This window comes from Hemiscyllium ocellatum, chromosome 50 (assembly GCF_020745735.1).
Source record: "Hemiscyllium ocellatum isolate sHemOce1 chromosome 50, sHemOce1.pat.X.cur, whole genome shotgun sequence".
NCBI classification, from domain to species: domain Eukaryota; kingdom Metazoa; phylum Chordata; class Chondrichthyes; order Orectolobiformes; family Hemiscylliidae; genus Hemiscyllium; species Hemiscyllium ocellatum.
This window is the reverse complement of record NC_083450.1, coordinates 6156455-6181855: the sequence shown is the minus strand read 5'-3', so window position 1 is coordinate 6181855 and position 25401 is coordinate 6156455. Positions and strand designations below refer to the sequence as shown.

General features: G+C 50.8%; 2 protein-coding genes across 3 annotated transcripts in view; one reads left to right on the top strand and one right to left on the bottom strand.

Annotated features, from left to right (window-relative positions):
- Positions 1-4073, top strand: part of LOC132805538 (tuftelin-like) — a 32218-nt gene extending 28145 nt beyond the window's left edge. Inside the window, exons 11-12 of the mRNA XM_060820648.1 lie at positions 421-533; positions 2802-4073. Coding sequence (XP_060676631.1) covers positions 421-533; positions 2802-2859 — 171 coding nt within the window. The 3' untranslated portion in view covers positions 2860-4073. The remainder of the gene's footprint in view (positions 1-420; positions 534-2801) is intronic.
- c50h1orf43 (chromosome 50 C1orf43 homolog) lies at positions 4074-24678 on the bottom strand. Of its 2 annotated transcripts, XM_060820663.1 has the most exons (7): positions 24449-24678; positions 18960-19061; positions 17603-17720; positions 16420-16473; positions 12659-12825; positions 11103-11161; positions 4074-5457 (listed from the first exon to the last, which is right to left on the bottom strand). In XM_060820663.1, the coding sequence occupies exons 1-7, from the start codon at positions 24509-24511 to the stop codon at positions 5259-5261; spliced, it is 762 nt and encodes a 253-aa protein (XP_060676646.1). In that variant the 5' UTR covers positions 24512-24678; the 3' UTR covers positions 4074-5258. The 2 variants fall into 2 exon arrangements, with proteins under 2 accessions (XP_060676646.1, XP_060676648.1); XM_060820665.1 differs by lacking the exon at positions 18960-19061.
- Positions 24679-25401: the final 723 nt, after the last annotated feature.

Sequence of the window (25401 nt, the reverse complement as noted above, 5' to 3'; positions counted from 1 at the left end):
GGTGGGGGGGGTGGGGGTACAGTTGATTGCCAGTCATCCTGAGGGAGGGGCTGTTTCCCAAACCATGGCGCTCTGACACGGACCGATAACGGTCAGAGCAGGACGAAACACCACACGCAAACCAAAATGTCTTGGGAAACTGTGAATACCTGGGGTGGGGGGTGAGAGAGGGAGAGTGTGGGACCTCAGGATAGGGACTGGAGCTTCTGGGGAGCTGACCGTTCAGGGTGAACAACGTTCTCCCGAAGGAACATCCCTGTCCAGACAGCTCTAATCTGAAACTCCCTCTCGCCGCAGACGCTCCCTTGGGTTCCGGGTTTGGCAAACGTAGCATTCTTTTTCCCCCACTGTTGCCTCCTCTTAACGTTTTCTGCCTCCCCTTTCTCTCTCTCTCTCTCTCTCTCCCACCTACCCACGCAGAACCGAGAGATGCAGGACCGGCTGGAGTATGTGACCTCTCACAAGGTGTCTTCCTCCACCACCTCCCAGCAATACAATGGCCGAGTGCCCACAGAGCCCCAGGTTATCTCCAGGTAAATGGGAACAGGGTGTGAGAGGGTGTTGGAGCTTGGGAAAGGGCCGTGGGGCAAATGGGTCTGGATTAATAATTGGGATATCTGGGTCTGTTTCTGTTCTGTGCATCCAACATGGCTTTGTGCGTGGGAAAATCATGTCTCACAAACTTGATGGAGTTTTTTGAAGAAGTAACAAAGAGGATTGATGAGGGCAGAGAGGTAGATGTGATCTATATGGACTTCAGTAAGGCGTTCGACAAGGTTCCCCATAGGAGACTGATTAGCAAGGTTAGATCTCATGGAAAACAGGGAGAACTAGCCATTTGGATACAGAACTGGCTCAAAGGTAGAAGACAGAGGGTGGTGGTAGAGCGTTGTTTTTCAGACTGGAGGCCTGTGACCAGTGGAGTGCCACAAGGATCGGTGCTGGGTCCTCTACTTTACTTTTCATCATTTATATAAATGATTTGGATGCGAGCATAAGAGGGACAGTTAGTAAGTTTGCAGATGACACCAAAATTGGAGGTGTAGTGGACAGCGAAGAGGGTTACCTCAGATTACAACAGGATCTGGACCAGATGGGTCAATGGGCTGAGAAGTGGCAGATGGAGTTTAATTCAGATAAATGCGAGGTGCTGCATTTTGGGAAAGCAAATCTTAGCAGGACTTATACACTTAATGGTAAGGTCCTAGGGAGTGTTGCTGAACAAAGAGACCTTGGAGTGCAGGTTCATAGCTCCTTGAAAGTGGAGTCGCAGGTAGATAGGATAGTGAAGGCAGCGTTTGGTATGCTTTCCTTTATTGGTCAGGGTAGTGAGTACAGGAGTTGGGAGGTCATGTTGCGGCTGTACAGAACATTGGTTTGGCCACTGTTGGAATATTGCGTGCAATTCTGGTCTCCTTCCTATCGGAAAGATATTGTGAAACTTGAAAGGGTTCAGAAAAGATTTACAAGGATGTTGCCAGGGTTGGAGGATCTGAGCTACAGGGAGAGGCTGAACAGGCTGGGGCTGTTTTCCCTGGAGCGTCGGAGGCTGAGGGGTGACCTTATAGAGGCTTATAAAATCATGATGGGCATGGATAGGATAATGAGACAAGGACTTGTCCTCAGGTTTGGGGGAGTCCAGAACTAGAGGGGCATAGGTTTAGGGTGAGAGGGGCAAAATATAAAAGAGACCCAAGGGGCGCTATTTCATGCAGAGAGTGGTACGTGTATGGAATGAGCTGCCAGAGGAAGTGGTGGAGGCTGGTACAATTGCAACATTTAAGAGGCATTTGGATGGGGATATGAATAGGAAGGGTTTGGAGGGATATGGGCCGGGTGCTGGCAGGTGGGACTAGATTGGGTTGGGATATCTGGTCGGCATGGATGGGTTGGACCTAAGGATCTGCTTCCATGCTGTACGTCTCTATGACGAGTCACTGGATTAGCAGTGGACAGTGAGGGAAGGGAGTGTGGGATGACTGTGTGTGGAGACTTTCTGGTTGCAATTAGAGAGATGGCCCCGGGGCATAAGTGATGTTGCTGAGCTTGTTAAATTGGGGTAATGCTGTCTGGCTGCAGGTTCAAATCCCACCTTGGCATTTTATTGACTAGAACTATCACGGGTGGTGGTGTTAAGAAGGCATTTAGCACGCTTGCCTTCATTGCTCAGACCTTTTGGGTTCAGGAGTTGGGGACGCCATCTTGGGGTTGTACAGGACATTGGTGAGGCCTCGGCTGGAGAACTGCGTCCAGTTCTGGTCGCCCTGTTACAGGAAGGAGATTACTAAACTGGAGAGGGGTCAGAAGAGGTTTACCAGGATGTTGCCGGGTGCGGAGGGTTTGAGATACAAGGATAGGCTGGAACGTTGTTCCCTGGAGTGCTGGAGGTTGAGGGGGTAACCTTATGATTTTATAAACCAGGCATGGATAAGATGAACGGCTGGTGTCTGGTAGGGGATTTCAATATTAGTGGGATGGCACATTCTGAAGGAGAGAGATTCTAAACACGAGGGGGCAACGTTTTTGGACAGGGAGTGGGTTCGTGTGTGGAAGGAACTTCCTGAGGAAGTGATAGATGTGGGTATCGTTACAACATTTGGCGAGGTACACGGGTGGGAAGAAAGATTTCGAGGGAATGCTGGGAAACGGGATAACGTTCACTTTCGGAAATCCGGTCGGCATGGACTTGTTGGGCCGAAGGGCCGGTTTCTGTGCTGGAGGATTCGATAAATGCCAGTGACAGCCCACAAAAAGGTGAAGGAAATGAAAAGTTCCTTCTGTTTGTGTTCCCTCCGTGGCAGACACCCTCTGGGCTGCAGGAAACCCAGAGCCTTGGTCCGAGTGTTGGAAACAGCGTGACACCAGGAGCAAATCCGCGGAAAACCAACACACCGCCCCTCCCTCAGGACAACCTTGCTGCTGGCTACGTTGAGGGCTGAGTGACCGAATACTTCGCTCGTGGAACTGAACTAATCTCCAACCTCAACAATCACTATGTGGGAGAGAGCTCCACCTCCCCACACTCTCAAACTCCCTCTACTCTTAAGCTGAAATGAAAGCTCCCTCAGCTAGCACAGAGTTTGATGACAAGTTGTCTTACTTTTGTTAATAAAAAGCTCCCCTCTACACTGTCCTCACCATCAAACACTCCCAGGACAGGGATTAGATTAGATTAGATTACTTACAGTGTGGAAACAGGCCCTTCGGCCCTACAAGTCCACACCGACCTGTCGAAGCGTAACCCACCCATACCCCTACATTTACCTAACACTACGGGCAATTTAGCATAGCCAATTCACCTGACCCGCACATCTTTGGACTGTGGGAGGAAACCGGAGCACCCGGAGGAAACCCACGCTGACACGGGCAGAACGTGCAAACTCCACACAGACAGTCGCCTGAGTCGGGAATTGAACCCGGGTCTCTGGCGCTGTGAGACAGCAGTGCTAACCACTGTGCCAGCGTGCCACCCACCAACACTGGATAAGGTAGAGTAAAGCTTCCCTCTACACTGTCTCCCCCCATCAAACACTCCCAGGACAGGGGCAGCACAGGGTTAGATACAGAGTAAAGCTCCCTCTAAACTGTCCCCTCCATCAAACACTCCCAGGACAGGGACAGCAGAGGGTTAGATACAGAGTAAAGCTCCCTCTACACTGCTCCCCATCAACCTCTCCTGGCACAGAGAGAGTATGGGGTGAGAGACTTGTTGAGAGAGTTTTACCCTGGAACTCAGGCCCATAGTGACATGTTCTGCACAGCATCGCGTTTGCAGATGGGCTAGTCCTGCTGCTGTTCTGGTCTGTAATTGGGAGATGGGATGTGTACCAAAATCACTAGGGTGAAGCTCCTCCGCGCACCGCACCCCCCCCCCCCCCCCAACCCCCTTGCCCTGTCTGCCACACTCCAGGCTTTCAGGATCACTGTAAATACCTTTCAGAATCACTGGTTGAAGATTTCAGTTCATTCTTCTATTTAAATTATTTCCTGTGTTTAAAACAGTGCTGACTGTTTGATGTGGGATGGATACTGAGCTTTTTAACCAGATGAATAAAGACACAAATGCCACCCTGTCTTGTACAGTGCCAACGTTGTCTCTTAACAAATCAACTCAATACCACGAACACAATATTGGCAGAGTATACAAATGCCATCATTGAAAAATGACACCAAGGTAATGCCACACGAGAGTGCAGGCACAGAAGGGGGTACAGAACAGGTTCCAGGATTTTAACGGAGAGACTTAAAGAATAGCCGACCCGTAGCCCAGCGTTGTACAGCGACAGAGCCGTGCCCAGTGCAGGGTTAGTAATATTCAATAACACACACCAGCACAGCCAGTATAAACACGAGACTGCGTCATAAACCAGCCCAATGGTAAAAGGGAGGTAATGTCCACTCAGCATGCTCTCCGGCCTGTGTTGGTGGGGGTGGGTGGGATGGGACTGTGCCCCCCCACTGTGCGCTCTCCGGCCTGTGTTGGTGGGGGTGGGTGGGTGGGATGGGACTGTGCCCCCTCACTGTGCGCTCTCCGGCCTGTGTTGGTGGGGGTGGGTGGGATGGGATTGTGCCCCCTCACTGTGCGCTCTCCGGCCTGTGTTGGTGGGGGTGGGTGGGATGGGACTGTGCCCCCTCACTGTGCGCTCTCCGGCCTGTGTTGGTGGGGGTGGGTGGGATGGGACTGTGCCCCCTCACTGTGCGCTCTCCGGCCTGTGTTGGTGGGGGTGGGTGGGATGAGACTGTGCCCCCTCACTGTGCGCTCTCCGGCCTGTGTTGGTGGGGGGGGGGGATGAGACTGTGCCCCCTCACTGTGTGCTCTCCGGCCTGTGTTGGCGGTGGGGGTGTGGGATCGGACTGTGCCCCCTCACGGTGTGCTCTCTAATGTGTTGGTGGTGGGATCAGTCTGCTCCCCCCTCACTCTGTGTTGGCGGTGGGATCGGACTGTGCCCCCTCACAGCCTGCTCTCTGGCCTGTGTTGACGGTGAGGGGGGGTGGGATCGGACTGAGCCCCCTCACAGCCTGCTCTCCGGCCTGCGTTGACGGTGAGGGGGGGTGGGATCGGACTGTGCCCCCTCACAGCCTGCGTTGGCGGTGGGGGTGGGATCGGACTGTGCCCCCTCACAGCGTGCTCTCTGGCCTGTGTTGGTGGTGGGATCAGTCTGCTCCCCCCTCACTGTGTTAACGGTGGGATCGGACTGTGCCCCCTCCCGATGTGCTCTCCGGCCTGCGTTGGCGGTGTGGGATCGGACTGTGCCCCCTCACAGCGTGCTCTCCAACGTGTTGTAGTTGTCTTTGAAGCTCTTCAGCTCCAGGAAGTGTTTGGGCCTCTTGCTCTTCTGGTTGGAGGGCAGGTAGGTGACTTGGATGGTGCTGGGGGAGGTGCTCTCGGGGGAATGGGTCAGCTCTTTCGCTGCAGCCTGGTGGTGAGCGGGGCCTCTGCTGTTCCGGGATTGAAGGCTGTTGGAGAGAACACAGACAAGCCTTAGGGTAGGCCGCACAGTTACTGGGAGGAGGTCTCACCCCTTCTCTCTCCTCCAATGTCCCCCACTGCCCTCTGATAATTCTCCCTCATTTTCCCCCTGCCCCCTTATCCCTTCCCTGCTTGGAGAACAATCCCAGTCTGCGATCGATTCACAGACAGGAATCTTGCCTCTAGCCTACTGGTCAGATCAGCCAGAACAAGTGGAATTTGGAAGGTGGAACACGCCAAGGGAGTACTAGGTGAATAGCAGCCGCCTGGGTTAGCTCAGAGGGACGTTGGGGGGTGCTGGTCCACAGATTGTAAAGGTCACGGGGCAAGTCAACAGAGTAATGAAGGTGGCAGGTGGGAGCCTTGCCTTTAGCAGCAGTGGCCTGGATTACAGGAGCAGGGAAGGTTATGCGACACGACACAACTGGAATAATGGTCTATCAGGACGACCTGGTTACACTGGACGGGAGAGGCACCAGAATCTGCTAATGCCTTGGTCAGGGAAGGAGAGACCACACCTCTACTGGCTCACCTGGTTTCAACCAGATAGAGCTCTCAGCATCAAAAGTTCTTCAATCTAATTGGAGGAGATTAATGGCACCAATCAGGGAGCCCAGGCTGACAGAGATGGAGTTACAGTTTGGTAATGCAAACAAGAGTAGGACTTCTACAAATCAGGCCCTGAGCAGTGTTGGAGAACAGCGAGACTCTCCTCTTTCCCCCCCCCACGGGTCATAATCCTGTGATGTTTGCATCACATGTAGAAGGGCTGGTTAAAGGCATTTGACACGCTTGCTCTCCTTGCTCACACCACAGAGTACAGGAGTTGGGGACGCCCTGTTGGGGTTGTATAGGCCATTGGTGAGGCCTCGTCTGGAGAACTGTGTCCAGCTCTGGTCGCCCTGTTACAGGAAGGACTGGAGAGGGTTGGGAAGAAATTTACCGGGAAGTTGCTGGGAACGGAGGGTTCGGGATTAAAATAGAGTAGGACAACTAGGAAGTTGAGGGGTGACCTTATTGAGGCTTATAAAAATCATTGACAAAAAGGTCTTTCCCCTGGGGTGGGAGACTAGGAGGCGTACCTTTAAAGGCGAGAGGAGAAAGATTTAAAACATCAAGGGAGGCAACTTTGTTTAAGAAATAGAGTGGAATAACCTTCCTGAGGAAGCGGTGGGTGTGGGTACTGTGACAATATTTGGATAAGTACATGAACGGGAAAGGGATATGGGCCAGGAGCAGGCAGGTGGGACTAGTTGAGTTTGGGGATCACGGATGGGCATGGAGTGGTTCTGAAGGGTCTGTTGCCGTGCTGTGCGACGGTGACTGACATCCCTCTCGCTCTGGGAGAGTCGACTCTCGACGAGGCTGTAGCAGCGTCAAGGGTTCCCCACGCCTGTATATAAAGGGTGATGGGATATCAGCCTCTGTGGAGTCATTCCAACACCCAGAAAAAAAGGTGAGACGCAGCACGAGGGGAAGTTGGAGGCATTGTGGGAATTCCGCGCCCGAAAAAAAACAGGGACACAGATAAAGTGCAAGTTCACGACAGGTTACAACTTATGTTAACACAAATTCGCTGTGACGCGATTGGCGAATTTGGGAAACTGTTTCGAAAGCACGGGCTTTTAAAGCCTGTGCTGGTTATAACGTGACTGACTCCATTGGTTTAAACGGTGCTGTTATTATGCAATTTCCTTATATTGCGGAATGGTACTACAGCATTAGCAAATAACTGCTAATTTGACTCTTTCAGATTGAAGTTAAATATATGTACTGGTTACAAACTAAACAAACTATACAAAATGTGGGCAACGCGGTGGCACAGTGGTTAGCACTGCTGCCTCACAGCACCTGAGACCCGGGTTCAATTCCCGACTCAGGCGACTGACTGTGTGGAGTTTGCACGTTCTCCCCGTGTCTGCGTGGGTTTCCTCCGGGTGCTCCGGTTTCCTCCCACGGTCCAAAGATGTGCGGGTCAGGTGAACTGGCCATGCTAAATTGTCCATAGTGTTAGGTAAGGGGTAAACGTAGGGGTATGGGTGGGTTGTGCTTCGGCGGGTCGGTGTGGACTTGTTGGGCCGAAGGGCCTGTTTCCACACTAAGTAATCTAATCTAAAATGTTTTTTAAAAAAAAATCAAATTGGCAACCAAGTCACTCAAATAAATAACTTCTCACACATACACACACAGAGACAAGGGGCCAGTCAATGAAGGACTGAGGTGCTGCACTTAAACGCACGCAGTATACACAACAAGGTCAGGGGGTGTGTAGCAGATTGGAAACCGACAGGTATGATGGCGTCAGCGAGATGCAGCTGCAAAGGGGGCAGTGCAGGGATAAATATCCACGGGTATACCTCCTCTCGAAAGGATGGGTTGCCGTGTTAGGAAGAAATGAAATAATGAATCAACAGCGAGATGTGGTGTAGAGTCGGAAGGTGTAGTTCCCAGCTGAGGAATCACAAAGTGGGTTGGGCTTTGGCGGGTCGGTGTGGACTTGTTGGGCCGAAGGGCCTGTTTCCCACACTAAGTAATCTAATCTAAGTCTCCGAGCTGTAGTTAGGACATGGGGAAGAAAATAAGCCAGGAGGTGGAAACTCTTACAACACCCATGGGGGATCCTCAATACGCAGGTGGACTGGGAGGAATCAGGCAGAGGATCGCCAGAAAAGGAATTTGTGAAATGTCGGAGAGGGTTTGTTTTGGAGCAGCTGGTGATCGAGCTGACTAGGGAAGAGGCAACGCTGGATTTGGTGTGGTGAGGGAGATGGGGAGGATGGCAGACGCTGGAGATCAGAGTCGAGAGAGTGATGCTGGAAAAGCACAGAGGGTCAGGAAGCGTCCGAGGAGCAGAGAGTCGATCTTTCGGGCATAAGCTCTTCCTCAGGAATGAGGCTTGTGGGCTGGAGGGGGAGCTGAGAGATAAATGGGAGGGGGTGAAGGTCGCTGAGTTTTTTTTTGGGATTAGATTCCCTACAGCGTGGAAACAGGCCCTTCGGCCCAACAACTCCACACCGCCCCTCCGGACTAATGCACCTAACACAATGGGCAATGTTGTGGTTCTGTTCGCTAAGCTGGGAGTTTGTGTTGCAGACGTTTCGTCCCCTGTCTAGGTGACATCCTCAGTGCTTGGGAGCCTCCTGTGAAGCGCTTCTGTGGCATTTATAGTGATTTGTCTCTGCCGCTTCCGGTTGTCAGTTGCTGTCCGCTGTAGTGGTCGGTATATTGGGTCCAGGTCGATGTGCTTATTGATAGAATCTGTGGATGAGTGCCATGCCTCTAGGAATTCCCTGGCTGTTCTCTGTTCGGCTTGCCCTATAATAGTAGTGAACTACAAAAGCAACCACCCCAACACACACAAAAGAAGTTGCATCAAGACACTGTTCAAAAGGGCCACAACACACTGCAGTACACCCGAACTGCAAAAAGAGGAAGAAGAACACCTATACAATGTATTCGCCAAAAACGGATACCCCCGCAATTTCATCAACAGATGCCTAAGGGAAAGACCACGGAACGAGGACATGCCACAACCCAAAGGACTAGCCACACTACCATACATCAGGAGCATTTCTGAACTGACAGCCAGACTACTGCGACCACTAGGACTCATAACAGCACACAAACCAACAGCCACTCTCAGACAACTCACCAGGGCGAAGGACCCGATACCCAGCATGAGCAAAACCAATGTCGTGTACAAAATCCCATGCAAGGACTGCACAAAACACTACATAGGACAAACAGGAAGACAGCTAACGACCCGCATCCATGAACACCAACTAGCCACGAAATGACACGACCAGCTATCCTTAGTAGCCACACATGCAGATGACAAGCAACACGAATTCGACTGGGACAACACTACTATTATAGGACAAGCCAAACAGAGAACAGCCAGGGAATTCCTAGAGGCATGGCACTCATCCACAGATTCTATCAACAAACACATCGACCTGGACCCAATATACCGGCCACTGCAGCGGACAGCTGGAACTGACAACCGGAAGCGGCAGAGACAAACTACTACAAATGCCGGAGGAAACATCACAGAAGCGCTTCACCGGAGGCTCCCAAGCACTGAGGATGTCACCTAGACAGGGGACAAAACATCTACAACACAAATTCCCAGCTCGGTGAACAGAACCACAACAACGAGCACCCGAGCCACAAATCTTCTCCCAAACTTTGAACAACGGGCAATTTTTAGAATGGCCAGTTCGTCCGAACCTGCACATCTTTGGACTGTGGGAGGAAACCCACGCAGACACGGGGAGAATGTCTGCGTGGAGTTTGCACACAGTCACCCGAGGCTGGAATCGAACCTGGGTCCTGAGCGCTGTGAGGCAGCAGTGCTAACCACTGAGCCACCACGTGTTCAGAGCAGAGTTGATGAGAGCGCTGAAGGAACCACTAAGGGGGTAGTGACTGTAATATGATCAAATTCACCCTGCAGTCTGACAGGGAGAAGCTGGAGTCAGATGTGATGGTATTACAATCGAATAAAAAGGTAACTTACAAAAAGGATGAGGGAGAGGGGAAGGGGACCCTAACAGATGGAGCAGCAACTGTGGGAGTTTCTGGGATGTTAGAGGCACAGCAGGGATTCATCCCAAGGAAGTCGGAACATATTTATGGGGAGGATGAGACAGGGGAAGTCAAGGACAGCATCACATATGGTGGTGAAGGTTACTGGGAAGCCTTTAAAAACCAGAGGATAATGAAAAAACAAACAACAAGGAGGGAGAGAATGAAATCGAAGAGTAATATTTTTAAAATTACTTGTGTTTTTGTTAGATATATAGGAGAGAGGTAAGAGCGAATGTTGGACCACAGGAAAACAAGGCTGGAGAAATTGTAGTGAGGAACTGAATCGGTACTTTGCATCGGTTTTCACAGTGCAAGACGGGGAGAGCAGAGGGGAGTGTGGTAGGTGCTAGTGAAAGCCAAAAGGTCTGAAGGTGGTTAAATCACCTTGGGCCAGGTGGGCTACAGCCCAGGGCCCTGCAGGAGATGGCAGAGGAAACCTTCCAGGGATCTCTGGAGTCAGGGACTGGAAATAGCAAATACAACACTTCAGTTTATAGGGAGGGAGGGAGGGAGGGAGGCAGAAAATAGGAAACTGTAGGCCAGTCAGCCGGACCTCGGTCATTGGAAAGGTTTTAGTGGCCACGGGGTTTGTAAGGTGCTGTCTAAGGAGTCACTGTGGTGCACCTTGTAGATGGTACACACTGCTGCGACACTGAGTGTAGTGGTGGGAGGGAGTGAATGCGGTGCCAGTCAAGCATGGGGTGGGGTGGGGTGGGGCTTTGTCCCTGGATGGACGAGAGTTCCCTGAGGGTATTAGAGCTGTACTCATCTGAATGGGTGGAGACTATTCCACAACACAGCAAAGAGAATCACTGAGTCTAACTGTCACGAACACACTCCACCAGGAGTCTCTACCCCACACTACTGCGCAGCGGTTTAAGGGGGGGGCACCTCACCCCTCCCTTCTCCAGGGGGGCAATGAGGAACGGGCAATTGCGACTGCGCTTGCCGGTGTTAGTGACAACCTTTGAAACAGTCCAAGCCCGGAGTGCTGAGTGTAGCAGGATTTGGTTTAGCTGACTGTAACAGAAGTTAAACTCACATAGTGGTCAGCTCATTGACAGCGTGCTGATACTTCAGATACTCCACCTTCCCAAAGAACTGCAACAGAAAACAAACAAGGAAACAGGAACAAGGTGAGAGAACGGTCACCCGACAGATCCAGGATCGCAATATTTCCATCAAACGTTCAGTGAAAACACGCAAATATAATGCACTGTTCACCACATCTCTGATATCCTTCCTGGGGAAACTCACCTTCCACACGCCAACAATTCACACACACACACACACACACACACAAAACCGCCCCCTGCAGGTTCTCTTCCAATGTCGCCTTCCCCACCAATAGTCTCACACACACACACATAGGCAGGCACACACACACACGCACACACACAAACAGGCACGTACACATGCGCGCACACAAACAGGCACACACACACTCCTTCCTTCCTTCCTTCCTTCCTTCCCTCCCCCCCCCCCCCCCCCCCCCACCACCACCATCCCAACTTGAAAACACATTGAAAGTTCGTTCAGGGTCAGAATTCTACAACTCCCTTCCTAATATACCACACGGGGTGAGGCAGGGGGGACTGCAGCATTTCAAGATGGCACCCCCCCCCCCCCCCCCAAACCTCCTCAAAAGTAGGGGTGAGGTGGGGGGGGGGGTGAGTAGGAAAGAGACACCAGAGGCTGGGTTCAAACCCAGGTCCCTGATGCTGTGAGGCAGCAGTGCTAACCGCTGAGCTGCAGTGTGACCATAACATACAAGGACACACACATCATACAATATGGTGGCTCAGTGGTTAGCACAGCTGCCTTGCAGCACCAGGGTCCCGGGTTCGATTCCAGCCCCGGGCAACTGTCTGTGTGGAGTTTGCACATTCTCCCTGTGTCTGCGTGGGTTTCCTCCCAGTCAAAAAGATGTGCAGGTTAGGGTGGATTGGTCGTGCTAAATTGTCCCATAGTGCCCAGGGATGTGCAGGTTAGGGTGGGTTGACCATAGGAAATGTTGGGTTACAGGGATGGGGTTGGGTGGGATGCTCTTCAGAGCGCTGGCATGGACCCGATGGGTCAAATGGCCTGCGTTCACACAGTTGGGATTCTGTAACATATATAGTCGCACTGCATGCATAAGGAAAACCTTTCACTGTACTTAGGTACATGTGACAATAATAAAAATCGAATCAAATGAAAATGGGAGGGCGGTCAATGTGAAAGATGGTGAAAGGGGCTCCCACCCCTTCCTCAGGTGAAATGGAAATCTAGAGCTGAAGGAGGGAGGGGTTATCGTCTCAGGAAAACGAGGGAGGGGGAAATTCCATGTCCGGGAATCTGTAGAACTGGCTCCTGTAGAGTGCTGGGTGATATTCAAGTTTGAGCTTTCTGACCGACAAGGGAACGGGAGAGAGATTGAGGGGGGGGGGAGCGCAGTCAGGAAAGTGCGGCCGAGACCACAATCAGGTCAGCCACGGCTGCATCGAACGGCGGGGAAGGGCCGAACGGCCTGCTGTTGTACCTCACTGGACACGACGCACACAGCGAGCGGCAATGCCCCCATGCCACGTCGCACAGGATGGCCGTTCGGCCACTCACCGCCGTGCCGTGACGTGCCGACTCGTAGCCATCGATGAGCTTGTCGATGAGATTCTTACGGACCCCTCTGAACGGCGTGTTGCCCTCCCGCAGCTCCATCAGAAAGTTCCGGAAACTCTTCCCGGTCAGGTATTTGACGAAATCGGTGCCCTCGCCAGTGGGGAGATCTGCAGGGACAGCGAAGGTTGGCACAACATACAGTGTTGCCTGGAGGAGGCCATTTAGCCCACCAACTCTATACTGGGGCCCCCCCCCGATGACTCCTGCACATTTTCCAGTAAAACACCTCCCCAGCCGTCTTGGAATTTTTAAAAATTCCCTGCTCCACAAATCCCCCTCATCCCTCTCTCGGTGACGGACACCCTACCCCGGGCTGGTGGGAACGGTTACTCCCCTGTTCTCTCGACGCGTTTTTGAACTCCTCGATTCATTCGGTCTCCCCCGTTCACCTCCTCCGCCCCGATCCCCAGCTTCTCCACGTAACTCCTTCCCCAGCACGACCGTGCACACAAAATGCTGGCAGGCCGGGTTACGAGGGAAGGGCAGAAAAAAAAAAGAAGACCGCCTCCCTTTCCAAGAATATTGGGAGTAAAAAGGAACGCGACTATTTTCAAAACCAAAAAAAAATCAGTGGAAAGGAATACAGTTTCGGTTTTTTTCAAATAAAAAGTGACTTGATACTCATGGTGAGCGCTGTTTACACAGCTGCTTCCTCGAGGCAGCCTGGGTTACAGCCAGGCAGGAGCCAGGGCCTATGAACAAGTGGAGCTTTGGCCTACAACACATGACTATGGCCGACTGACCAGAAGCCTCCTGCCTACCTACACCTGGCTCCTGAGCAGCTGAACAGCTTGTGGGGGGGGGGCTGAATGTTTTGAACCTCTGAAGAGGAAACAGTTTTTGTTCTGTAGTTAAAAAGCTGCAGATTGCCAGATTCCTTTTACTCTCATCGGCTGCTGTAAGCGGTGGGTGTCAACCCGTAGAGCCAGAGACTTTGTAAGTGCAAAGAAGCCATTCCTATATCTTCCTGCGAACAGTTGCGCGTGTGCTCTCCAGGTTAATAACTGCACATAGCACACAAGAGGACATCTCAACTTGATGTCAGAACTGCTCCACCCTAGATCAAGGGCTGAGCAATGAAAGACAAACGTGCTAAACACTTCTCAATCATCTACCTGTGCTGCAGTGTATAGCATGGAAACAGACCCTTCAGTCTGAATGAAGAGAGGTGTACTGTACCTTTAAGAGTTGAAAAGCTCGCAAAGACGTAGAGAAGCAGTGGGAACTTTAGAGTGTAACAGTTAGTTGAACAGCTAGCAGGACCTGGGTTGCTGGGAGACAAAATCAAATTCAGCTAATTGGTTTAAATTATACCCCACGATACCAAACTCCAAGCAAGTTTGACTTTAGTATTTTGATGATATTAAAACCAATGAACGTTTGGGGCATAAATAGTAGACATTTTGAACAGTTACCCAGAGTGACAAAGATCACCAACATAAACAGAACAATATAGACTGCCTGCAGAATTACTCTCTTAAAGGTACCTTTATCTAATCAAAGACCTGCAAAGCAGAATCTCCAAGACGACAGACGAAAATCTACACATGACACTCGGCTAAGTTGACTGGTTTTGAAGTGTGATTTTTTTTTTTACAAAATCATAATTGGGATTATTTAAAAAAATAAAAATAGGACCAGTATTGTAGAGGGGGAAGGCCAAAGGTAGGTTTAAAAGAAAGATTAGATTACTTACAGTGTGGAAACAGGCCCTTCAGCCCAACAAGTCCACACCGACCCTCTGAAGAGCAACCCACCCAGACCCATTCCCCTACCTTTACCCCTTCACCTAACACTACGGGCAATTTAGCACGGCCAATTCCCTTAACCTGCACATTTTTGGACTGTGGGAGGAAACCACAGCACCCAGAGGGAACCCACGCAGACACGGGGAGAATGTACAAACTCCACACAGACAGATGCCTGAGGTGGGAATCGAACCTGGGGTCCCTGGGGCTGTGAGGCAGCAGTGCCAACCACTGTGCCACCCACGCAGAGTTGTCAATAGTTGTTAATTATTCTCTGTTAGACTTAAGATAAAGTTAATTTTTACTTTACATAGTGACTTTTGGGGATAGTTCTGTCCCTCGAATTTTAACAGATTAAGCACAGGGTGAATCTTTTCTGCGTTGCTGGTTTATAAATTAACAGAGGGGTTTAACCTTGTGTCATAACAGGTCCAAACCGTCAATGCCGACCAGATATCCTAACCTAATCTACAGCCAATAGATGTCACAGCAGGAAACGTTTAGCAGGTCAGACCGCATCCAAAGAGCAGGAAAGTTAGGACAAATGTTGCCTTTCTGCTCCTCCGATGCTGTCAGATCTGATGTGCCTTGCCTACTCCCCATCTATAGACTCTGGCTCCCAACATCTACAATCCTCACCTGTCTCCCAAATTCACCTAGTCCCATTTGCCAGCACTTGGCCCATATCCCTTCCTATTCATGTCCCCATCCAGATGCCTCTTAAATGCTGTCATTGTACCAGCCTCCACCATTTCCTCTGGCAGCTCGTTCCATACACGCACCACACACGGGCAGTCTGTATTATTCGGTATATGTTGGTGATCTTTGCCACTCTGGGTAACTGTTCAAAATGTCTTAATATTTATGCCCCAAAACATTCATTGGCTTTAATATTGTCAAAATACTCAAGTCAAACTTGCTTGGAATTAGTATCTTGGGGCATAATTTAAACCAATTAACCGAATTTGATTTGGTCTCCTAGCAACCCAGTTGTTCGACCAACTGTTACATTTTAAAGTTTTCGGTAGTCTGTGTGCTTCTAAGTTTTTGTGAGCTGTTCCCACTCTCAAAAAAAAAGCTACAGTACACCTTTACACCACACCAAAGGGTCTGTTTCCGTGCTGAACGGATCTCACGGCAACACGGGTAGACGAGGCGGTTGACAAGGTGTTTCAGCACATTTATGTCCAGTCCTTGATCCAGGAGTTGGTACAGGGTATAGCAGGTGGATCATCAAGTTAAGGTCTCCTCTTGGGTGCTATGTGCAGTTCTGTTCGTCCATTTGGGGAGCGCACGTACAACTGTTCACAGGACGCCTGAACACTGCCCTTCTGGTTTGTCAGGTTGCAGCTCCCTGGTCCTCCTCCAGCTGCTCCTGGAAGGGACAGGAATGGCCGGTTAACACTCGTGAAGGCTCTGCCTCTACAGGTTAGCAGCTACTGCTTGCTGGTGTTAAAAAGTTGTCCCTCAAGTCCCCTTTTCCCCCCCCCCCTCTCTAGTTTTGGGCTCTCCCACCCCAGAGCAAATGCCCCCCCTCAATGATTGTGTCAGCCTCTGTAAGGTCACCCCTCGACCACCGGGGAAAACAGCCCCAGCCTCTAACCCTCCAACCTCCTCGTAGATCTTTCCAGAAGCCTTTCACAACATCCTCCCTGAAGCAGGGAGACCAGAACGCTGCTGTCCCAGTGAGATTCCCCCCCCCAACTGTGGCTCCCCCTACACTTCACGGATGGCAACGGGCTGTAAGGAGAGGGCTCCCTCCACCACCCTCTCCTGCGGCAACGGCAGACGGGCCTCACCAGTACGCCCAACGTTGAACAGAATGCCTGCCCTTCCTCGGCCATGAGACGGATGGCAACACCGTAACACGGTGAGAGACAGCGCGCAGTGGCCTGGGCTAGGGACGGAGGAGGATGACCTTTCAGTTCAAGCTCAGTGTAACTGGCCACTCACCCACATGCCTGATGGCGTCCAGAGCCTTCATCCGGTACAGGTAGTTGTAGGGTCCTGCAAATGATTATCCAGAGAAACGTCACATGACCTACACCGCCAACAACCGCCCCAAACAGGTTTGCTCAGCTTTAGCTCAAATTGGCCTGTAGTGTAACGCCAATTATGAACACTGGGCACGCCCAAATGACAAGGTGTTCAGATACAAAATCACCCACAGCACAGGGTTAGATACAGAGTAAAGCTCCCTCTATACTGTCCCCCCATCCCAGGGACAGCACAGGGTTAGATACAGGGTAAAGCTCCCTCTACACTGTCCCCCCCCCCCCCCCCATCCCAGGGATAGGGACAGCACGGGGTTAGATACAGAGTAAAGCTCTCTCTACACTGTTCCCCCCCATCCCAGGGACAGGGACAGCACGGGGTAAAATACAGAGTAAAGCTCCCTCTACACTGTCCCCCCATCCCAGGGACAGGGACAGCACAGGGTTAGATACAGGGTAAAGCTCCCTCTACACTGTCCCCCCATCCCTGGGACAGGGACGGCACGGGGTTAGATACAGAGTAAAGCTTCCTCTACATTGTCCCCCCCCAACCCAGGACAGGGACAGCACGGGGTTAGATACAGAGTAAAGCTCCCTCTACACTGTCCCCCCCCCCAACCCAGGACAGGGACAGCACGGGGTTAGATACAGAGTAAAGCTCCCTCTACACTGTCCCCCCATCCCAGGGACAGCACGGGGTTAGATACAGAGTAAAGCTCCCTCTACACTGTCCCCCTATCCCAGGGACAGGGACAGCACAGGGTTAGATACAGAATAAAACTTCCTCTACACTGTTCCCCCATCCCAGGGACAGGGACAGCACAGGGTTAGATACAGAGTAAAGCTCCCTCTACACTGTCCCTCCATCCCAGGGACAGTATGGGGGGAGATACAGAGTAAATCTTCCTCTGCACTATTTCCCCCCCACCCATCCCCAGGGACAGGGCCAGCACGGCGTTCAGTCTCCCCCTTCATTCCCCCCCCCGTAAACCCCATCTCCTCAACCAGCTCTTGGGCGCCTCCTACTACAATCTCCCTATGGGATTGGAGGCCAGACCGTGGCTGCTCCCGCAGAGAGGGTGTTGCTTTGCCACACAAGAAGGTTGCTACATCAATGCAGGGGGGAGGTTTGCGGTCAGTACCTTGGTTTCCCGTCTCCTGGAGCTGCAGCAAGCGGGCGTCTCCCTCATCGAGGAGCTGAGGTTCGTAGTCGAGATCCTGAACCTTCAGGAGACTCCTATCGATTTCCTCTCTCAGATCCTGAGGGAGGGAGAGATCAGCTCGACTGCGGAACTCTCTCGATCATTTCCCACCTCCCCCCAAACTCCCTCATCGGATACCCCACCACAATCAGAAGCCTCTGCCTCACCTGCCCAAGCTCCAAGCACACCCCCCAATCCTCAAGTCCTGAATCCCCCCCACCCAAACCCAGTCAATATCCTCCCGCCGAAACCCAAATTACCCCAAACACTGCTCCCATGCTCCACCCCCCCCAAACCCCTTCCCCCCAACTCCAAACCCCCCCAAATACTCCCCAGCTCAAACATGGAGCCACACGCCCATTCCCGTCAACCCCAACTGAACCACCACACAACGCCCAAGCTGCCCTCCACCTACCACACACTCGAGGGAAACGGATTGGTCTGGGTAACGGGACCTACCGAAGGGGAGTCGGCATGGCTTTAATGGCCCGAGCGGTCTCGTTTTGTGCTGTAAAAGTGCCTCAATACGAGACGAGGTCTTTCAGAACACTGCCAACTTTCCTCCCTTAGATACAGAGTAAAGCTCCCTCTACACAGCTCCCCCTGCCCCCAGCCCAAGGCAGGGACAGCACGGGGGGTTAGATACAGAGTAAAGCTCCCTCTACACTGTCCCCCTCCCATCCCAGGGACAGGGACAGCATGGGGTTAGATACAGAGTAAAGCTCCCTCTACAATGTCCCCCCATCCCAGGGACAGGGACAGCACGGGGTTAGATACAGAGTAAAGCTCCCTCTACAATGTCCCCCCATCCCAGGGACAGGGACAGCACGGCGTTAGATACAGAGTAAAGCTCCCTCTACACAGCTCACCCTGGCCCCAGCCCAAGGGAGGGACAGCAAGGGGATAGATACAGAGTAAAGCTCCCTCCACACTGTCCCCCTCATCCCAGGGACAGCACAGGGTTAGATACAGAGTAAAGCTTCCTCTACACTGTCCCCCCATCCCAGGGACAGCACAGGGTTAGATACAGAGTAAAGCTCCCTCTACACTGTTTACACCCCCCCCCCCCGCCCCCCAAATCCCAGGAGGACATTCTAAGATTATCCAAAGGGATGGCATAGCAACCGTCCCACTGCCTCCTTCACCGAGACCCCACAGAGAGAGGTTGGGATTGGTCAGGGGACACCGCGAGAGCCCATACCCCACCTGAACCAATTATTACGGTCCCATTACTAACACCCCGGGTGGGGAGAGCGAGGGCGAGAGAGCAGACCGCCACCTCAGCACGGATACCAACCTTGGGTGCGCTGTGTCCAATGGGGGCATGAGGCCCTCGCCGGGACTTCATGGCAAACCTCATAATCTGGCGCTTGACAAAGATAAACAGCAGCACAAACACCTAGGAGGGTACAAGATCCCAGACACAGCCGTCAGGTTGGATTGGGAGGCTACACACTCTAGTATGGGCATTTTCCAAGATTCCTTGCCAGAGGAGGGAATTCTGGATGCCTTTAAATGCAAAAAGGTGGATAAATCCCCCAGGACCTGATCAGGTGTACCCGAGAACTCTGTGGGAAGCTAGAGAAGTGATTGCTGGGCCTCTTGCTGAGATATTTGTATCATCGATAGTCACAGGTGAGGTGCCGGAAGACTGGAGGTTGGCAAACGTGGTGCCACTGTTTAAGAAGGGTGGTAAGGACAAGCCAGGGAACTATAGACCGGTGAGCCTGACCTCGGTGGTGGGCAAGTTGTTGGAGGGAATCCTGAGGGACAGGATGTACATGTATTTGGAAAGACAAGGGCTGATTTGGGATAGAGGAGAGTCGACGTTTCAGGAAGAAGGGCTTATGCCCGAAATGTCGATTCTCCTGCTCCTCGGATGCTGCCTGACCTGCTGTGTTTTTCCAGCACCACATTTTTCACCTCTAATTCGGGATAGTCAACCTGGCTTTGTGCATGGGAAATCAAGTCTCACAAACTTGATGGGAGTTTTTTGAAGAAGTAACAAAGAGGATTGATGAGGGCAGGGTGATAGATGTGATCTATATGGACTTCAGTAAGGCGTTTGACAAGGTTCCCCATGGGAGACTGGTTAGCAAGGTTAGATCTCATGGAATACAGGGAGAACTGGTCATTTGGATACAGAACTGGCTCAAAGGTAGAAGACAGAGGGTGGTGGTGGAGGGTTGTTTTTCAGACTGGAGGCTGTAACCAGTGGAGTGCCACAAGGATCGGGGCTGGATCCACTACTTTTCATCATTTATATAAATGATTTGGATGCGAGCATAAGAGGTACAGTTAGTAAGTTTGCAGATGACACCAAAATTGGAGGTGTAGTGGACAGCGAAGAGGGTTACCTCAGATTACAACAGGATCTGGACCAGATGGGCCAATGGGCTGAGAAGTGGCAGATGGAGTTTAATTCAGATAAATGCGAGGTGCTGCATTTTGGGAAAGCAAATCTTCGCATGACTTATACACTTAATGGTAAGGTCCTAGAGAGTGTTGCTGAACAAAGAGACCTTGGAGTGCAGGTTCATAGCTCCTTGGAAGTGGCGTCGCAGGTAGATAGGATAGTGAAGGCGGCGTTTGGTATGCTTTCCTTTACTGGTCAGAGTATTGAGTACAGGAGTTGGGAGGTCATGTTGCGGCTGTACAGGACATTGGTTAGGCCACTGTTGGAATATTGTGTGCAATTCTGGTCTCCTTCCTATTGGAAGGATGTTGTGAAACTTGAAAGGGTTCAGAAAAGATTTACAAGGATGTTGCCAGGGTTGGAGGATCTGAGCTACAGGCTGGAGGTGTTTTCCCTGGAGCGTCAGAGGCTGAGGGGTGACCTTATAGAAGTTTATAAAATCACAAGGGACATGAATAGGGTAAATAGACAAGGTCTCTTCCCTGGGGTTGGGGAGTCCAGAACTAGAGGGGCATAGGTTGAGGGTGAGAGGGAAAAGACATAAAAGAGACCTAAAGTGCAACTTTTTCACCCAGAGGGTGGTACATGTATGGAATGAGCTGCCAGAGGAAGTGGTGGAGGCTGGTACAATTGCAACATTTAACAGGTATTTGGATGGGTATATGAATAGGAAGGGTTTGGAGGGATAAGGGCCGGGTGCTGGCAGGTGGGACTAGACTGGGTTGGGATATCTGGTCGGCATGGACGGGTTGGACCGAAGGGTTTCAGTGCTGTACATCTCTATGACATGGAAAAATTATAGGCCAACTAGCCTAACCTCAGTTGTCGGTAAAATTCTAGAATCCATCATTAAGGATTGGATTACTAAACTCTTGGAAGTGTAGGGTCAGATTAGAACAAGTCAGCATGGATTTACTAAGGGGAGGTCGTGCCTGACAAACCTGTGAGAATACTTTTGAAGAGGTAACAAGGAGGTTAGAGCAGGGAAACCCAGTGGATGTTATCTATCTAGACTTCCAAAAGGCCTTTGATAAGGTACCTCATGGGAGGCTGCTGAGTAAGGTGAGGGCCCATGGTGTTTGAGGTGAGCTACTGGATTGGGGATTGACCGTCTGACAGAAGGCAGAGAGTTGGGATAAAAGGTTTATTCTCGGAATGGCAGCCGGTGACAAGTGGTGTCCCACAGGGTTCAGTGTTGGGGTCGCAGCTGTTCACTTTCTATATTAATGATCTGGATGAAGGGACTGGGGGCATTCTGGTGAAGTTCGCCGATGATAGGTGGACAGGCAGGTAGGACTGAGGAGGTGGGGAGACTGCAGAAAGATTTACACTGTTTAGGAGAGTGGGCCAGGAAATGGCTGATGAAATTCAACCTGAACAAATGCCAGGTCTTGCACTTTGGGAAAAAAAACACAGACATGGGCTATTTTCTAAATGGTGAGAAAATTCATAAAGCCAAAATACAGAGGGATTTGGGAGTGCTAGTCCAGGATTCTCTAAAAGTTGACTTGCAGGTTGAGTCTGTGGTTAAGAAAGCAACTGTAATGTTGTCATTTATCTCGAGGGTTGGAATATAAAAGCAGCGATGTGCGCCTGAGACTTTATAAAGCTCTGGTTCGGCCCCATTTCGAATACTGTAGCAAAACCGACGTTTCGGGCAAAATCCCTTCCTGATGGAGGGCTTTTGCCCGAAACGTCGATTTCGCAGCTCGTTGGACGCTGCCTGAACTGCTGCGCTCTTCCAGCGCCACTGATCCAGAATCTGGTTTCCAGCATCTGCAGTCATTGTTTTTACCCCATTTAGTTTTGGTCCCCACACCTCAGGAAGGACATCCTGGCACTGGAGCGTGTCCAGCGGAGATTCACACGGATGATCCCTGGAATGGTAGGCCTAACATACGATAAACAGCTGAGGAGCCTGGGATTGTATTCATTAGAGGTTAGAAGGTCGAGGGGAGATCTAATAAAAACTTACAAGATAATGCATGGGTTAGAAAGGGAGGGTGCTGGGAAGTTGTTTCCGTTAGGCGGGGAGACTAGGACCCGTGGGCACAGCCTGAGAATTAGAGGGGGGTCAATTCAGAACAGAAATGAGGAGACATTTCTTCAGCCAGAGTGTGGTGGACCTCTGGAATTCATTGCCGCAGAGTGCAGTGGAGGCCGGGACGCTAAATGTCTTCAAGGCAGAGAGTGATAAATTCTTAATCTCAGAAGGAATTAAAGGATACGGGGAGAGTGCGGGTAAGTGGCGTTGAAATGCCCATCAGTCAGGATTAAATGGCGGAGTGGACTCGATGGGCCGAATGGCCTTACTTCCACTCCTATGTCTCATGGACTCGATGACATCCCCCTGACTCCCCAGAATTTAACATCTCTCATGGCATCTGGATTTTTTCCCCCCCTGCTTATTCATTCACAGAATGAGGGCACCACTAGCTAGGCCCAGCGTTTATTGCCCATCCCTAATTGCCCCAGAGGGCAGTTACGAGTCAACCACATTGCACTGGGTCTGGAGTCACATGCAGGCCACACCAGGTAAGGATGGTAGTTTCCCTCCCTGAAGGGCGTTAGTGAACCGGACGGATTTTTCCCGATATGAATTCATGGTCATTATTAGACTCTTAATGCCAGGTTTATTTTTAAAAACATTGAATTCAAATTCTACCATTGAACCTGGGTCCCCAGAACATTACCTGGATGTCTGGATTAATAGTCCAGTAATAACAGGACCACGCTATCACTTCACCTTAATCAATGTCTAGTAAACACATTATTAATGCTAGTTAGGAATCCTGTATCCCATTTTGTTGTGAAGCTAAAACAGCCAGAGATACGGCACTCCATCGAATTAAAATGGATTTATCTTCAGTAATCCTACAAGCGCTAACCAATTAACCATTGCATCAGTAACTAGTGAGTTTGGAATTCAAATTAGTTTTGGATTTGGAGCGAAAACACCAGGGCACACCGCATTCCATTTAACTAAACAGGAGGTAGAATTTATCTTCAGTAACCCTTCAAGTGCTAATCAATTAACCACTGCATCAATAACTAATGATTACTAAGAGGGAATTCAAATTTCCTTTGGCACTGAAGCTAAAAAATAAGACAGTACACTCCATTTAGTTAAAAATTAAAATGGGTTTATCCTCAGTAAACCTACAAATGCTAGCCAGTTAATCATAGCATTAATAACTGGTAACTACTAGTTAGTTAGGAATTAGCTTTTTGGGGCAGCATGGTGGCTCAGTGGTTAGCACTGCTGCCTCACAGCACCAGGGACCTGGGTTCGATACCCACTTGTCTGGGTGGAGTTTGCACGTTCTCCCCGTGTCTGCGTGGGTTTCCTCCGGGTGCTCTGGTTTCCTCCCACAATCCAAAGATGTGCAGGTCAGGTGAATTGGCCATGCTAAATTGCCTACAGTATTAGGTGCATTAGTCAGGGGTAAATATAAGGTAGGGGAATGGGTTTGGGTGGGTTTCTCTTCAGAGGGACAGTGTGGACTCATTGGGCCGAATGGCCCGTTTCCACACTGTAGAGAATCTAATCTAATCAATTTCAACTCTGGCCTTTAAATTGAAAGACAGGACACACCATACTCCATTTAGGTAAGTGAGATTTTTGTTTAAAGTGGATTTTTCCCTCAGCAAATCTGCAAAGTGATAACCAGTTAACCGTGGCATTAATAACTAGTAATTACCAGTTGGTTAGGAATTCAATTTCAACTCTGGCCTTGAAGTTAAAAGATAGGACACACCATACTCCATTTAATTAAGAGGGATTTATCCCTTTATTGGTTTGGTTTAAAATGGATTTACTCTCAGCAAACTAAATAGTACTAAACCAGTTAACCACAGCATTAATAACTAGTAACTACCAGTTAGTTAGGAATTAAATTTCAATCCTGGCCTTGAAGTTAAAAGATAGGACACACCACACTCCATTTAGTTAAGAGGGATTGTTTTGTTTTGGTTAAAACCTACAAGTGCTAACCAGTTAACCATGGCATTAATAACTAGTAACTACCAGTTAGTTAGGAATTACATTTCAATCCTGGCCTTGAAGCTAAAAGATAGGACACACCACACTCCATTTAGTTAAGAGGTATTGATCTTTTGGTTTTGATTAAAACCTACAAGTACTAACCAGTTAACCATGGCATTAATAGTTAGCAATTACTAGTCATTCAGCTAGTTAGGAATTCAGCTTCCTTTTTTTTTGTTTTGTTTTCAAGCTGAAACCCCAAGCATGGGGCACCCCATTGAATTTTAATTAAAGATTACCTTCAGTAACTGGTTAATGGTAACTGGTTAAATAAGGGCATCACTAAGTGAGAGTTAACTAGCAGCACAGCATGTACTGTACTTACCAGGCTGCCATAGGCCATGACCAGCACCACATTGACCCCAGACAAGCTCGTCCCACTGGCCATGTCTTTAACCTGTCACCAACACCGACTGGTTAAAACACGGAGGCCACTTAAACCCGATTAATCCACAGGTTAACCGGTTATCACCCTCTGCAGGGGCTGGTTGCTAAGGGAGTGGGGGGGAAGGGGATCGGGGACGGACCCACCTCCACCTCGGCTCTTTCCGGAGGAGGGTGGTGATAGGCTCGGCTCTTTCCGGAGGAGGGTGGTGATAGGCTCGGCTCTTTCCGGAGGAGGGAGGTGATAGGCTCGGCTCTTTCCGGAGGAGGGTGGTGATAGGCTCGGCTCTTTCCGGAGGAGGGAGGTGATAGGCTCGGCTCTTTCCGGAGGAGGGAGGTGATAGGCTCGGCTCTTTCCGGAGGAGGGAGGTGATAGGCTCGGCTCTTTCCGGAGGAGGGAGGTGATAGGCTCGGCTCTTTCCGGAGGAGGGAGGTGATAGGCTCGGCTCTTTCCGGAGGAGGGAGGTGATAGGCTCGGCTCTTTCCGGAGGAGGGAGGTGATAGGCTCGGCTCTTTCCGGAGGAGGGAGGTGATAGGCTCGGCTCTTTCCGGAGGAGGGAGGTGATAGGCTCGGCTCTTTCCGGAGGAGGGAGGTGATAGGCTCGGCTCTTTCCGGAGGAGGGAGGTGATAGGCTCGGCTCTTTCCGGAGGAGGGAGGTGATAGGCTCGGCTCTTTCCGGAGGAGGGAGGTGATAGGCTCGGCTCTTTCCGGAGGAGGGAGGTGATAGGCTCGGCTCTTTCCGGAGGAGGGAGGTGATAGGCTCGGCTCTTTCCGGAGGAGGGAGGTGATAGGCTCGGCTCTTTCCGGAGGAGGGAGGTGATAGGCTCGGCTCTTTCCGGAGGAGGGAGGTGATAGGCTCGGCTCTTTCCGGAGGAGGGAGGTGATTGGCTCGG

Bases quoted from the DNA above. Each gene is read 5' to 3' on its own strand.
- c50h1orf43 (XM_060820663.1), bottom strand. From the start codon at position 24,511: ATGGCCAGTGGGACGAGCTTGTCTGGGGTCAATGTGGTGCTGGTCATG. The intron at 16,474-17,602 runs GTACTGACCGCA...AATCATTTGCAG, and splicing joins CCAGGAGACGGGAAACCAAG to GACCCTACAACTACCTGTAC. The intron at 5,458-11,102 runs GTGAGTTTAACT...TCTCTCCAACAG, and splicing joins GTCAATGAGCTGACCACTAT to CCTTCAATCCCGGAACAGCA.